Genomic DNA, 15,954 nt, shown 5'->3' with positions numbered 1-15,954 from the left:
TCAAACAACGAATTAAACGGAACAAAAAAAAAAAAAAAGTATCTTTTCATTCTTTTAGGGAAAAAAGAAAAAGAGAAGCAAAACAAATCCATTACACATCTTTCGGAACCAATTAGGACAGAAGCGGAACTTAGAAAGAGTAATTTGTAAATAAAATATAACAACAACAAATAACCGATGCTGAACTTTGAAGTATCCGATTGGTCAACCTGTGACATTGGACTTCAATAAGATAACAATCCTGCCCGTGTAAAAAATACCAAGTACACCCCATCGCCCACAGGTGTACAATTTAAGCCCCAGGACCCAAGTTAAATAACAAACCTACTCATCAGTAGTGTTAAGTCCCAGTCTTTGGCTGAAGTGACCTGGGATCAAGCGGAATGGTCCCCACAGTTAAACTATTAGAAGGCCCGGCGGCAAACCCGTTGACTTTGACAGGCATTGATCCTACTGTAACGACGCTACTACTGGGTTCAGTATCACCGGTAACTGCCACATCTGCCACTGTTTTTGGCTCAGCATTTCTCGGCTTTATGGTGAGGAAACCAATTCTTAATGAAGATGCAGCATCATCTTTAACTTCACCTGCAATTTGCTCCACTTTCTCGTTCGTATTATTTGTGTTTATGACATTAGAATTTAAATTAGCCGCCTTCTCTGGAGAAGCCATGGAATCCCTTGAGCTGTTAAAGTTGTAGGCCTTCCCAACTAACCTCTCGTTGTTTGGAGGAGGTTCCACCACATATTTTAGCTTGTTGGCAGACTCTAACTCAGATACCAAAAAAGGACTTCTCAAGCTTTTATATACTAGCCTTGCCTTCTCTTCCTGCATAAGTTTTTGGCGATTTTCGTAGTAAATGAAGTCGTCAAGCAAAGAAGTTTTTGCTCTGTGGTCTTTGAATATTTTCATCATCTCTTGACCTTGCTCATACATTATCTGCATGTTAAGAAAATATCTCAACAAAGAACATTCGGGGTTGTCAATATTATCAAATTCATAACCTGAGTCCTTGGTCCTAAGGCAACTGTTAAAGATATATTTCCTAAAGGGTTGGCAAGGACCGACAAAAACACAAATGAAATCACTACTTAAAAGTTTATTTCCTTTGTTATGATGGGCAAACTATCTTCTATCTTATTTAATCACTATTTACCTTCAATCTTATTTAATCACTGTTTGCTACACAAATGCAAGACGCTACTAAAGCTACTTTGGGAACAAATGAACTATTTTGTAGAATTTATTTTAAATTAAAATGTACTATTCCAATTCGACTTTAGATGTTTATAGTAAGAAAGAAATAGACGAGTTATAACTCAGGTAAATGCTTCCAAGGCAAATGATAAACTATATTAAATGAGCATAACTCAAATACATAGAAATTCCATAAAATTATGTTCATCTGGAAAGAGTCTAAAATGAAGCTAATAAAGGTCCTAAAACAAGATCCCATAGGATTGAAATAGCGAGACAATCGTTGATAAGATAGAGTAAGCTGGAAAAGAAATCATGCGGCCAACAGCAGAATCTGCCACTCATGCTTGTTAGAAAAATGTCCTTACTGAAAGAGAACCAAATTTGTGTTCTATATTGACAAGAGTAACACCAATTCTGAGGTATGATAGTGCAGATAAATGCTAGCAAATTTTCTTTCTATTATCTCAAAATAGACACTAAACAAGCTGAATCAAGTGACAAATATGCAAAAAGAAACAGGCAACAAAGACTAATGGATACTATAGAGTTTTTGCCCTACAGCATTGGAGCTTCAGACAGAATTCATAACTGTACCAGGGAGCATTTTCTGGAGATGCAATAAAAATCATTTAACATACCTCTTGTGTATCTCTGCTGTTCGTCACTGGCTTGTTCTCATTGTTCTCTAATATGATATGCCTAAAGTTGGTATTCGGTACATCTTTAATGAAGTGCCACTTGACAGGAAAGCTCCCACTCCACTTATCTTGCTGCCAAAAATGCATATCTTTATGGAAATCCACAGGACCAACCATCTCCGCAACACCACAGAATTGACCACTTGCATTAACCTGCATGGAAAGAGTATTATTTCCCAGCTTCATTTATTAACAGAAAGGCAGCAAGGTCATGATTGGTCTCAATAAATAGTCAACTGAAGCAATAACTCACCGAAAAGAACAAGAAGATGGGACAGCCAGCAGGTTTCCCTATGGCAAATTTCTCAGCATCTTCATATGCACTCTGAAGTTTCTTGTTCCCATGGGGAGTTGATGACCAAACATTATATTTAATGCTCTTGTGGACATCATCCTCACTGTATGATTTTATTACAAAAAATTTTGCATCAACATAATCTAGTGAGAAATCATCTCTGTTATACTGATCTGCATTGATCACAATATTGCCTTGGGCATCACCCTCCCCAGACTTGGTTGTATAAGCTTTGACAATGAGTTGATTTTTCGATCTGTTGGTCCTAGGACCTCGATTCTGCTCACCCAATGCATCTGCGCTTCCATTCACGTCCTTCAAAGCTCCACCACCATAAATCTTTGGGCGTTGCTTATCAACTGGAGCCTGTCAATTACCATTTGATTCAAAATCAGACAAGATATATATCAAATATGTACAGGCCCACACACGGACTGATACACGTGTTATCTTATCGATTCACAAAAGGTTAACAGCTGAGTGAAACATTCCGCAAAGAAAATATGAAGGGGGTGGGAAGAGTACCTGGAAAACATGGGTTGAAGCTGGATAAGGAAAACCACCATATGAAACACCTCCACGTACCCCTTGTTGCTTACTTGGTCCACTATTAGCCCTTGGCCCTTCTGAAGCCCAGCTCAAGGAGTGAGTTTGACTCATAACAGGTTTTGGAGGGTTCCTTGGAAAGGCAGTAGACGCTGAAGCAAGATTATTCTTAAATCCTCTCCCATCTTGTCTATTAGCAGCCGCTGCACCAATTTCGAATAAAGGGTCTGAATTATTGGAGATGACATCTGGTTGGCCAATAAAGGGAATATAAGCAGGTGAAGATAGGTTGTTCTGATAAGGAGGGACAGGGTAATATTGCTGGGTCCCAACAAGTGATCCATCAACACCCACCATGGCACCAGGTATGTAAGGGTTGTATGGGTTGTATGGAGACTGTGCATATCCATAGTTTGGAGTATAATATACATAAGGCAAAGTTTCAGTTTGAGCACCCTGAAAGAACAATGTTGTCAGAGAGCAACACAGTTAAATATCTTTTTTTGAAATAAAGCACAGTTAAATATCTTATGATGAATGTGACATTGCATCGGGGAGCAGGGGGGCTAGAGAGAGAGTTCAAGTACCATGTATTGGGTATCTGGACCATCTGCACCAAAAATCCGCTGGTGGTCCTCCCATTCGCCGGGTGATTCAAGACCTAATACGTTCAATCAGCAGGAAACAATGAGATGCATAATTTTTAACCAACATCGAAACCAATAAACAATATGGACTCCTCAAATACCTGTACAGTAATAGCCATAGTTTGTGGAATTCGGATAATACAAACCCTGATCAACAACAAAATCAGGGGCTCCTTCGTTGTACATAGCTTTAACTTGTTCAAAAAGTGGTGGATTCGTTGACGGAAGGTTTGATCCAGCACCTTGAATCTAAGGAAAAAATATGGAGATATTATTAGAATACTACAATGAAAAAATTACAGAAACACAGGAAAGACTCAAAATAATATGAAACAAGATTTTCATCTGACCAAGATAATCGAAATCCAAATAACTAAAGCAGCAAGTGCTAAGTAACTACCAGATGATTTTCTCCATTCCCTTGTCCAGAAACATTATACATTTCCATTCCAAAACTGCAGCTCTCCTGTACAAATTTACAATAAAACTTACACATAATCATACAGTTCAGTATACTCAAGGAGATTTTATAACTATCTTGAAACTCATTAGCTTCAAGAATAGACAAATTCAAATGAACAAAAATCCACAGATGGAAATAAACATACAAGAAGCATTTATCCTTCAATAGCCTCATATACAGGAACACACATGTTAACAATGTCACTAGAACATTTAAAATGAACAAAAAAAAACAAATAGAGGGAAAATTAAGAGCATGAAGCATGCAAAATATTTCTTACGAAGAGTAAGAAATATTTTCTTCGCGGTACATCCTATGGCTATAATAAGCCTACTAAGAACTATGAGATCTTAATGAACTGTCTAGGATTCTATAAAAGTGAAGAGCACTGTTACCTTCCATCCTGACTGAAAGCTTGATCAATAAGTCATTTATGGATCACCTAGAGATCACATATGTTTTTTTTTTGTGTGGACTAGAGATGAATAAATACTACAGTTACCACCCGCGCTCTTACTTTTATCAATGATTCTTAAGCAAATTAAACAAAGTACTTGGTAGGAATTTTTGAGTTCTAAACTTGCTAAAACAAGTCATTTCACCGTACAGAAGGCCATAGCTCTAGTCTGCCTCAGCACCATATTATTCAGATAGGTAACAGAGATAAAGCCAGAGTAAAAGTGGCAAAAAAAACCGTAGCCAAGTAAATATTAGAATACCCTCCGGCAAACTAGAAACCTTTAATAGTCATAAGGCCGCTGAACTACGTTCAAAAAAGAAATTCAAACAACCGCGATGAAAATTATTCAAGGGTTATTTCCAGAAAATATGCAAAATAAAAGAAGCAACACCAAACTACTAAACAAGATGTACAATCAGATAGATACATGCGCAATATCTGGTAAGAGAGAAGTCAACTCTTAAACTACTTGATAGAACTTCCAAAATTGGCAACATGAGCGTCAAATTAATCGTCATAATACAAAATTGCTCTAATACTCCATACCAGTCGAAGAACACGAAACGTTCCCCCAATAAAATTTGGCGAAAAATATAAACAATTATGAGGATTCTCGAAACCAATAACGTAACCACCGAAAAGAGGACCAAGTTTAAAGGAAAGTCACCGAGTTAGTCCGTATAAAGCTAATGTTCAACTAACTGAAGAAGGCGAAAACTTAAGAAACGAAAATCAAATATAGATAAAAGAGTTGTGGAGTGAAATATCGAATCGTACCTGTAAAGAGCTGAATTATGCCATGCTTAACCTACAAGGTTGCTTGAATGATGAATCGATTAATGTTTTGACAGAATATAGAGCTTTCTGCAACATTTCCTCAGAGTAAAACTCGAGTGAAAAAGAGAACCCTAACCATATACACAAGAGGAACACGGAGATAAAGCGGGATATGGAAAGAGAGAAGCGAGAGCGGAGAATAGGTGAATAATAGGGGAGGCTTGGACCGTCTGGTGTGGGTTAAAGAAAACCAGAGAAACGCGCAAAGAGATCCTCAATCCAAAACGCAGCGTTTTCGCAGTCTTTTACGTGCTCTTTCGTAAATGCCGAAACTGGCCTCTTTTAGAACCGTACATATCGAGACTGCCACTGAGGAAGAAAAAGACGAAATCAAGTTACCGTTACTGTGACCGTCAGTTATATTTGAAAAAAAAAATTGAAAAAAAAAAACGGTGACGGCTGGTTAGAACTTAAGTAAGTACCCGTTAAACCAATTTCCATTGTCTTTACTTGTTTTGACTTTAACTATTTTACGGTGACGTTAATGTGACGTATACGTTTTATTTTCCTAATTTTTAATAAAATTTAATTATTAATTAAATTTTCTTTTTAAATTTACTTGTTAATTAAGTATAATTTCAATGTTCGGTAATCTCTTATTCGAAAAGCTCTTCCAATGACAAAACTACGAATCTCATAAAAAAATTAATATTAAAAAAATAAAATGATAATATAATAAATTTAACAATACTAATATTTTACTCGAATTCTAGTAATTACATATTTTTGAACAATACGAAAAATTCTTATAATGATAAAATAATGAATCCGTAATTCAATATTAAAAAAAACGATAATATAATAATTAGTAATATAAAACTCTTACTCGAGTTATATTAATTATCTGTTTTTAAATTAAATATTATTAATTTAAGATATATTTCACGAGTATATTTTATAATGCTGTCGTGTGTTTATTTTATTATAATAATTTAATGAATAAAGTTTATATTTTATATAAAGATTTTTCTGACATTATAAGAAATTAAATTTTTAAAAAAATTATAACAACTAATAAATTAGAATTATTATTTTTATTTTTTTAATATTAAAAATTTTGTTAAAAAATATAATGTCAATAATTATATAGACTAACATACAAAAATAATAATAATAATAATATTATTATTATTATGAATGTGAAATTTAAATAACGGATCTTAATTATATATAAAAAAATCAAAAAAATTAATTACACAATAATGACAAATTTAATAGTAAATTTAAGCTATCGACCTTTTGTCTTATTAAAATATTTTTTATAATTTATATCATAGTTTTGACTTATGCTTTTAGTTTTATTGTTAAAAAGCTTAGTGCCAACAAACATATAAAAATAAGCACTTATAGCTAAAAGCATAAGCTATCTCTGTATTTAACAAAAGAAATTAAAAGTTAAGAATATATGTATTTGAAAAATATAATATGTCAAATGATGTAAGGAATATTTCTAACGTGCATATTTTTTAATTTTAGATTTTATAAATTAATAAATTAAATAAGTTATAGAAATAATTTATTATTATTATATATTTGTTATAATTTCGAAACTTATTATTAATTTTGTATCATAATTAATTAAATATAATGTAACATTTTATATTTATATTATTAAGTTGGCAACGTGCAGCAATTTAGCAAACACAAGCCCAGGCCCGACCAGCGGTACAAGCTGGGCTTATAATTTACGATCGGTGAAAGATATACTGTTGGGCAACTCCTGGCCGCACTGTATCTTTTCCCATTCGCTGCACGCAACAGAACCAATTAGCAGCCGTCGGATATTTTAATCCAACGGTTTCTACGCACACATTCGTCGAATTTCATCACACGCGTTGATCGTCAAAGATCCATCCACCTACATCAAAGTCGTCGGTTCTCAGCCTTCCAAATTCATCGAAACCTGGACCGCCACTGCAGGTAAGCATTTCTCTCCAACCCTAGCATCATCAAAATATATGCCTGAAGAAGCTCTCCCTGAGGTTTCCTCCCCAAATTTTCTCAGTATATATTTTTTGGTTCTAGTCCAAAAAGAAGAAGACTAGAACTCATCGGTATTAGTTTAGTTTTTTCTTTTTCCCCCGTTCTCATTTCTTTTATCTAATCTACAATTAGGAGAATAAAAATTAATTTGAAGTTCCATTATATATATAGGAGGTATGTAATTTCTACAAACTCTGCTGCTGATGCATTAGTTTCTGTGGTGGTTTTCTTGATTTTTCTATTGGTTTTTCTGTCGATGCGATTTTACATATTGCGTTTTTTTCACATTTTTCGATTAATTTTTTAGGGTTTATCGATAATTGTTCGTGGGGTTTTCCTTAATATTGTTGTATTACCGTGTTTTTATCGGAATCTTTCAAATTCTGTGTGTTTTTTCGTACTTCGTGAATATTGGCTCGGATAGGGTCTGTTGCCAACTTGCTGTCTCATTTAGGGTTTTGCGACAATTGTTAGCTTGCTTGGCCTTTAGAAATGGTGAAGCTGATGGTTCATTACGTGGGATATAAAATGACGATGTTTACCTCAGCTGCTCTGGATGATTAATATGCAGTCTTGGCGCGTTTCTTAGAAAAAAAAAATAAATGTAATCTTGATTCACTAAGGTTTCGTGTGAATTAATTTTATGAAATTATGTTCTTATAATGGCCTAGTCTAGAGAGTACGAGAAAAGATTGAGTGGGATCTATAAGGTTTGTTATATTAAGGCCTGGAAACTATTCTTGCCTCTGCCATTAATTTGAGAGTCTTGTATCTGGTGTTTCCATCGCCTTTCAATTAACTTCCTTAATTATATGTGATTCCCTCTCGAGGAATAATTGGTAATTGACTGAATTCATCGTGTTTTGTTATTTCTCTATATTAGGCAAAAATATTGAGCCGTGCATCTCTAATTGTTTTTAGTGAAAACAATTATAAATGTATTATTGATTCACTGAGGTTCTGTGTGAATTAATTTTATGAAATTATGTTTTTATAATGACCCGGTCTAGAGAGTACAAGAAAAGATTGAGTGGAATCTATAAGGTTTGTTATATTAAGGCCTGGAAACTATTCTTGCCTCTACCATTAATTTGGGAGTCTTGTATCTGGTGTTTCCATCGCCTTTCAATTAACTTCCTTAATTATATGTGATTCCCTCTTGAGGAATAAATGGTAATTAACCGTATTCATTGTGTTTTGCTTTTTCTGTATGTTAGGCAAAAATATTGAGCCACACATCTCTAATTGTTTTTACTGAAAACAATTATAAATGTATTCTTGATTCACTAACGTTCCGTGTGAAATAATTTTATGAAATTATGTTCTTATAATGACCTGGTCTAGGCAGTACGAGAAAAGATTGAGTGGGATATATAAGGTTTGTTATATGAAGGCCTGGAAAGTATTCTTGCCTCTACCATTAATTTGGGAGTCTTTTATCTGGTCTTTCCATCGCCTTTCAATTAACTTCCTTAATTATATGTGATTCCCTCTTGAGGAATAATTGGTAATTGATAGTATTCATCGGTGTTTTGCTATTTCTGTATATTAGGCAAAAATATTGAGCCAAGAATCTCTAATTGTTTTTAGTGATTAATTGCTTTTTTAAAAAAATTTCATTACCTAATAGGGATTAAAGCTAGACAACGAGTTAGATTATCCAGATTTTGATGTGAATGAACCACTAACTTTGGATGTGCATTTTACCTGGTTGTAGATATATTCATTTTCTGGAGGAATGGCAACAGCTGAAGCGGCTCCAGTCTCTGCTGGTCCACGGTATGCTCCTGATGATCCCACTCTTCCACAGCCTTGGAAGGGACTGATTGATGGGAGCACCGGTCTTCTTTACTACTGGAATCCAGAAACCAACATTACTCAATATGAAAGACCTGCTGCTTTACCTCCACCATTGCCACCTGGTCCTCCTCCTGCTTCTACCCCTAAGCTGGCTCCCATTCCAGTAGCTCGTACAGCGCAACAGAACTCTGTGGTATCTCAGCATGGTCAGCAACAAACTACACAAGTTCAGCAGGCGCAACAAATGAGCCAGTTGCCTCAACAGCATGGTCAAGCACCACCTCAGCAGCCTGGGCAAATAATTGCACAGGCTTCTGAGCAGCAGGGTTCACAAATGGTACAAACTATGCAACAGCCTGCCCAATTTATTCCGCCGCAAATAAGACCTCAAATGATGCAGCATCCAGTTATTTCTCAACAGCCGGGACAGCAGTTCCCACAGCAACAGGGCCAGCCAATGCAACAGCAGACTCTTCAGCAGATGCCCCAGCAGTTAGGACAGCACATGGTGCAGCATCAAAACTCTCAGATGGGACAACAACAAGGCCAGAAGTATGCACACACACAGCTGCAGTACATGTCATATCAGCAAAGTATATTTCCACCAGGGCAACAAAGTTTGCAGCAGCAGACTCAGCTTGGTTCTCAGGGCCAGCAATATCACAACCAACAAGAGTTTGTTACTGCATTCCCGAAGAGAGAGGAAGTTGAGTTTCAACAAGGCAACCAAACTGGGTTTTCTCCATCTCATTTTCAACAAACAGGTGCTCAAGCCTCTCAAAACCACCATGTTGGAACTAATTCAGTTCAGATGCCACAAACAGGTGCACGCATGGGTCAAAGTCAGCAGTTTGGTGGCCCTTCCCACAATATGCAACAGCCTGCCCCTGTGGTTCAGATGCAGCCAACTGGCAGTGATTTGGCTCACCAGCAACATGGTCCTAGGTTTCAGAACCAGATGGGCCCAGGAATGATGCATCAGCAGTCTAATGCTTCTCCTTTTGGAGTAAAGAAAGGTTATGAGGATAATTTACCTGGTAGAACTGTAAATGACTTCTACTTCAATGCAAACAAGGAAGGACCAGTAATGGGGCCTCAGCAACCTAATCTTGCAGGAATTCCACTGGTGAGCAATCAGCTGGCATATTACTTTTGATCTTAAATTATTCTTTTTGTTCCATGTCCATATATCAGTCATGCTAAGGAACTACTTCTGGTGAATGGTGTTTTATTGGAATTATATGGAACATCCTTTTTCTGCTTGAATATGAAAAAACAGCTAAGGAGATTGGAGTAATCAATTATAAATAGTTTGCATAGGGACAATAGAGCTGTAATGATAAACAGGAGGCACAAATGAATGACTTCTTTCAACATTTCTGCTCATCCATTTCCTATCAGATTAACTGATGCAGGATGATAAAAGATATTACTCATGACAAAGCAGAATGAAACAAGATGCTTCTTGTTGCTGATCCGTCTATGCTGGAGGGGAGGCTTTTATTGAGTTGAGCTAAATGAATACAAGTACGAATAGAAGTAGGATTCAGCAATGAAGCTTTTGCTGAGTTGAGTTGAATGATCCAAATTAGGAATAGGAGTAGATTCATATTATTTAGGTGTTTCATTTAGTGAGCAGCCATGGGTTTAAGTTTAGCTTTTCAAAAAAAGAAAAACATAAAGCAAGCATGGACTTTGTCCTCAACCACGGCCTATTTGTATGTTTAAAATGGGACTAGCTTGTGTATCATCTCTATGTATGTCATGAAATATAATTATAGACAATGAAGAAGCAAATTGAAATTGATATTTTAGACATTTTTAAGCACATTGATCTTTTACAAAAAGCCATTATGGGAAGCAAACAACATTTGCTATTAAAACAATTGGACTTTCTTCTACTATGAATGTGCATGAAAAGTATTTATGGGCGACAAGTATCAGCTAGACTTACCGTTTAGACATTTCTTCTTTTGTGTGCATGTCTGAGTGTGTGGTCTCTATATGTATTGCAAAAAAGGACAAGAACGAGCGAGATTCTAAGTTTGTTTCTAGACATCTTTTTAATGTTTTATTTTAAATATGAGTCCTCAAGCTAGATTTGGAGTTGTGTTTTAGACATTTTATCCTTAACTTGTCTGAATGTAGTCTGTGTGTATATGTGAAAAGCTACTACGGGCAAACAACGAAGCAAGATCTGCAGTTATTTTTCTATGCTATCTTTTCTCCCTTTTTAATGCTTGATTTGGAATGAGTAAGCATGTTTCTTTTTCCTAAACTTGTGAATTGCTTGAATGGTTAACTAGATATTAATTTGTTTGTTTCCACCGCATTAATGAGGGTAATAGCTTGGGATGTACCCCAGGAATTGCATTTTTGAACCTATATAATGAAGTTTCTGCTCTTTTAGGAGATGCGAATGGGTGGGGTTCCAGTTCAAAATGTTGCACCCAGTCCTGCTGGTACTTTGAATGCTGTACCAGGGCATTCCATGCATTCCACATACGGTCCTGCTGGTCCGCCATTTTCAAATAATGCTTTGATCAGACCTCCTTTTATTGGATCTTCAGATATTCCAAATGCTAACCTCTCTCCTGCTGAACTCTATCGTCAACAGCATGAAGTAACTGCAACGGTCCGTGGTTAATTCTGTTTGATGTATTTGTTTGATACTTTGATTGGGCATCCTTAGATTACTAAATTCAGATTATAGAATATATTTTAGGTGTAATGCCTTCGTATCATCCTTCGAAGAGAATATGCATGCATTAAAGAAAAGTGGGGTTAAAAGAGAACTCAGTTGACTAGAACCTGGATGAAGAAATTGTTAAAAATAAAGAATGCATTTAAGTAACTAAGCAAAGCTACATTTCCTTTATTTGTGTACTCTTTGGGTTGCTTATAAGTTGGATATTCTTCTTCTTTGCATAGGGTGACAATGTTCCACCTCCATTCATGACATTTGAGGCTGCTAATTTTCCTCCAGAGATATTGAGAGAGGTATGTTTGACATGAGGTGTGATTTAATGTTTTAATTCCTAGTACTGCAGACCAACTGTGAGCTTTGATAAGTTTGTTTTTTAGATTTGATTAAGCTTTTATCAGTTTTTTTGCGCTGTGATTTTGATCCTCTTGTCCTTTATCTTTTATCTTTTGAACTCATCAGTTCTCACTTGTCGCAGGTGCGATATCTGCTCCGGAGGAGGAGCAAATGTCGTACGCTGCACTGCTGTTGGCACACTTACACGTGCAACAACTATTGTGATTTTTGGAGGCTGCAAAATGGACAGTTGGAGCCTTCCCTGAGCATCTTCTAGAAGGGTGGTTAGCCCTTTATCCATATCACACCTGATGTGACTGGGGTTTCTTGCTTATTGGCTCTGCATCTTGTCTTAATTGCCCTCTTTTCTTGCCTCGAGTTGCTTGTGTAAGCAACTGTACTATAGATTTTCAGTTATCTTTCCCCCCATCTATATGATGTTTGTAAAATGCTGTTCTTTGTGCTCTATTTTGCCACAGCAATGACATAATTTCTTTATTTTGCTGGGTGCTTATAATCAACATTCATTCTTTCTGTTTCAGATACATTCTGCTGGCTTCTTGTCTCCCACTCCAATCCAGGCACAAACATGGCCTATTGCTCTACAAAGTAGGGATATAGTAGCAATTGCCAAAACTGGTTCTGGTAAAACATTGGGCTACCTTATTCCTGCATTCCTTCTTCTTAGAAAGTGCCGTAATAATCCTCAGAATGGCCCAACGGTGTTGGTTTTGGCTCCAACTCGAGAACTTGCTACACAAATACAGGATGAGGCCATTAAATTTGGCCGATCTTCAAGGGTCTCATGCACAGTGGGTTTTCTGTTCATTAATCTAATTATTTTCCTTTTTGTTTTCTGGAAAATTAGTTTATTTTCAATTTGGTTCCTGTTATCAGTGCTTGTATGGTGGAGCTCCAAAGGGCCCTCAGTTGAAAGAACTAGACCGAGGGGCGGATATTGTAGTGGCAACACCTGGTCGCCTAAATGACATCCTGGAAATGAAGAAGATTGACTTTGCACAGGTTTCACTTCTTGTCCTGGATGAGGCAGATCGAATGCTTGACATGGGTTTTGAACCCCAGATCCGTAAGATAGTGAATGAGATACCTCCACGCCGACAAACTCTTATGTACACAGCAACCTGGCCCAAAGAAGTAAGGAGAATAGCAAGTGATCTTCTCATCAACCCTATCCAGGTGAATATTGGCAGTGTTGATGAGCTTGCGGCAAACAAGGCTATAACACAGGTAAACCGTGAGATAGTTTATGTTTCCATTGATATCTGGAAACTGAAATATTGATAGTTCAATCACGAGAAATTTTTTTCGAAATTGTTGTGTCCATGATGATATCATGTCTAACTCTGCTAAAAGTAGGAGACAGGTGTTGGTGGTTTAAACAAAATATTAGTTGACATTAGATAATTGCTCATTTAACTCTTTCTTGCTCTTCTCTTGGTACCTTTTTGAAAATTCCTTTCGATGCCTTTTGGTCACTGCTAATTGGTTGGATTTTAGCCATGGAATGCTTAATTTTCCTTTGGCAGTTTATTCACTGAATTGGTAACCTGCCCCTTTGTTTGTGAGATATTCTTTTCATTTCAACTATCTTTTATGTTAATTTAGTAGGTCTCAGTCACCACACTTTAGATTACCGATATTTGTTACTTACTGAACGTAATTTTTATTTGTTCATTCCTACCTCCTCTCCCACTATGGGTTGAATTCTTCTTTTTTTTGCGTGTCTCATTGGGCTTAGCTCAACCGCTCTTTAGGGATATCTCATTGGTAATGTTGCAAAGGGATTGGGCAGTGGTTTATATTGATTTCTGCTTTTTTTTTTGTTTGCTTGAAGGATCTCTTGTCCTTCATTGATGTTTTTTTTTTTTACTCATGATATATATTTTTTAATATAAAAATTTGAATCTTTTGCAGTACGTTGAAGTTGTCCCTCAAATGGAGAAAGAGAGGCGCTTAGAGCAGATTCTCAAGGCCCAAGAACGGGGTTCAAAGGTTATAGTTTTCTGTTCTACAAAGAGGCTGTGTGACCAGCTTGCACGTACTGTTGGCCGTAACTTTGGGGCTGTTGTGATACATGGAGACAAGTCTCAAGGTGAGAGAGACTGGGTTTTGAATCAGTTCCGGTGTGGGAAGTCGCCAATATTAGTTGCCACTGATGTCGCTGCCCGGGGGCTTGATATCAAGGATATAAGGTTTGTCTTTCATTTCTGTATGATAAACTTGTGGGAATCTATGGACGAGAATAAAGCCAGAGTTGACTATTCATTGCACATGGTAAGCTATGTTATACTGCTTGTATAAGCTGGTAGGTATGTGACGTTAATTTAATGTGCAGGGTGGTGATAAATTATGATTTCCCTACTGGGATTGAGGACTATGTTCACCGGATTGGTAGAACCGGGAGAGCTGGTGCGACTGGAGTGTCATACACCTTCTTCTCTGAACAGGATTGGAAATATGCATCTGACTTGGTTAAAGTCCTAGAGGGGGCTAACCAGCATGTGCCTCCAGAGGTGCGCGAGATGGCTTTGCGTGGTGCACCAAGTTTCGGAAAGGATCGAGGTGCTATGAGCCGTTTTGATTCTGGTGGTCATGGTGGCCGTTGGGATTCTGGAGGTCGTGGTGGGATGAGGGATGGTGGTTTCCGGGGCCGTGGTGGAATGAGGGATGGTGGTTTTGGGGGCCGTGGTGGCATGAGGGATGGCGGTTTTGGCGGACGTGGTGGCATGAGGGATGGCGGTTTTGGCGGGCGTGGTGGTATCAGAGGTGATTCATTTCCTGGACGTGGAAACAGAGGACGGGGATTTGGCGGCCCTGGTGGTCATAACAATTGGGGGAGGAACGAAAGGGGCCTGCATGATCGGCATGGTAATGTAGATGGACGTGGACGCGGACGCGGACGCGGCAGATTTGATAATAGAAGAGATATTGTTGATAGGAGTAGAGGCAGAAGTTATAGCCGTAGTCCTGATCGTGTTCGTACGTGGGGTTATAGCCGGAGCCGCAGTCGCAGCCGCAGTTGGAGCGGGAGTAGGAGCAGAAGTAGGAGCTGGAGCCGCAGTCGAAGTCGAAGTAGGAGCCTAAGTCGTAGCCGGAGCTGGTCACGTGGCCGTAGCCGAAGTCGGAGCCCTAGTCGAGATGGAAACCGCGAACATGGTCGTAGCCGAAGTCGAAGCCCTAATCCTAATGATAGTCGTCACCACAGTCGAGAACGTGGCCGCAGCCGCAGCCGGAGTTACAGCCCTAGCCATAAATATGAGAAGCCCCATGAACAGAATGTTGAGAAGAAGGCTCGTATTAACTCAGGATTTGACGCTCCCAAAATAGAGATGTCTCCCATGTCTCCAGGCGGCCAAGGCCAAGGAGATTCATTGCCAGTAATTGAAGCTGTGAGACCGTTACTGAAAGTGGAAAATTCTGAACTAGCTCAACCGGAGGCTGTAAGTGGTCGAGTCGATCAGCCATGAAACCCCAAATTCCTGAGACGTCAGATTTGGCCGTGTCCAATTTTTGTTGACTGAATGGCAGAATTCTGTGGTGTCGCCAGTAGCTAATATTTGGGCATTTTGGCCGCCTTTAGTTGTTACTTACATATGATGTGCGTTGTATTGGAATGAGGTGAACTATGGCTGCTTTTGGATACTGTATTCTTGTAGGAGAAATTACAATGTTATATTCGGGTGAAGTAGCTGTACTTTTTTGGGAACTGAGAAAACTTTATGTCGTCTTCCCTCATCTTCTAGATTTGGCTTTTTGTATTGTTGGAGAAAAAGAAAAACACAAACATGAAATTTGTGTATGATCCCTTTCCGCTGAATGAAAAATGTTCATTTGTTGATCGTATTTTCACCTCTCTGTATTTGTTATTTTTTTTTTCCTTGAGAAGTGGACTAATTGTGTTCGTATGTAAAGAAGAGTGCCGAATTCTTATATGCAATGACGAATGACTACAGAATTCAGGTA

At 37.8% G+C, this 15,954-nt stretch overlaps 2 protein-coding genes across 4 annotated transcripts; one reads left to right on the top strand and one right to left on the bottom strand.

The window, feature by feature from the left end:
* Positions 1–28: 28 nt before the first annotated feature.
* On the bottom strand, positions 29–5,324 carry ECT6 (evolutionarily conserved C-terminal region 6). The gene is made up of 8 exons (XM_022033795.2): positions 5,088–5,324; positions 3,788–3,853; positions 3,489–3,636; positions 3,328–3,401; positions 2,720–3,196; positions 2,153–2,560; positions 1,840–2,052; positions 29–940 (listed from the first exon to the last, which is right to left on the bottom strand). The coding sequence occupies exons 2-8, from the start codon at positions 3,833–3,835 to the stop codon at positions 341–343; spliced, it is 1,968 nt and encodes a 655-aa protein (XP_021889487.1). The 5' UTR covers positions 3,836–3,853; positions 5,088–5,324; the 3' UTR covers positions 29–340.
* Positions 5,325–7,045: 1,721 nt separating this feature from the next.
* LOC110808362 (DEAD box RNA helicase family protein) lies at positions 7,046–15,834 on the top strand. Of its 3 annotated transcripts, none has more exons than XM_088220172.1 (8): positions 7,046–7,067; positions 8,848–10,056; positions 11,341–11,565; positions 11,862–11,930; positions 12,513–12,782; positions 12,868–13,218; positions 13,906–14,183; positions 14,327–15,834. In XM_088220172.1, the coding sequence occupies exons 2-8, from the start codon at positions 8,869–8,871 to the stop codon at positions 15,456–15,458; spliced, it is 3,513 nt and encodes a 1,170-aa protein (XP_088076298.1). In that variant the 5' UTR covers positions 7,046–7,067; positions 8,848–8,868; the 3' UTR covers positions 15,459–15,834. The 3 variants fall into 3 exon arrangements, with proteins under 3 accessions (XP_088076298.1, XP_021889537.2, XP_021889536.2); XM_022033845.2 differs by having other exon boundaries at positions 7,062–7,201; XM_022033844.2 differs by lacking the exon at positions 7,046–7,067 and adding an exon at positions 7,118–7,304.
* Positions 15,835–15,954: the final 120 nt, after the last annotated feature.

Source organism: Carica papaya, chromosome 5, assembly GCF_054855325.1.
Source record: "Carica papaya isolate Zhongbai chromosome 5, ASM5485532v1, whole genome shotgun sequence".
In the NCBI taxonomy this organism is placed as follows: Eukaryota; Viridiplantae; Streptophyta; class Magnoliopsida; order Brassicales; family Caricaceae; genus Carica; species Carica papaya.
The sequence above is the reverse complement of the archived record's forward strand: the minus strand, read 5'-3'. Positions and strand labels throughout refer to the sequence as shown.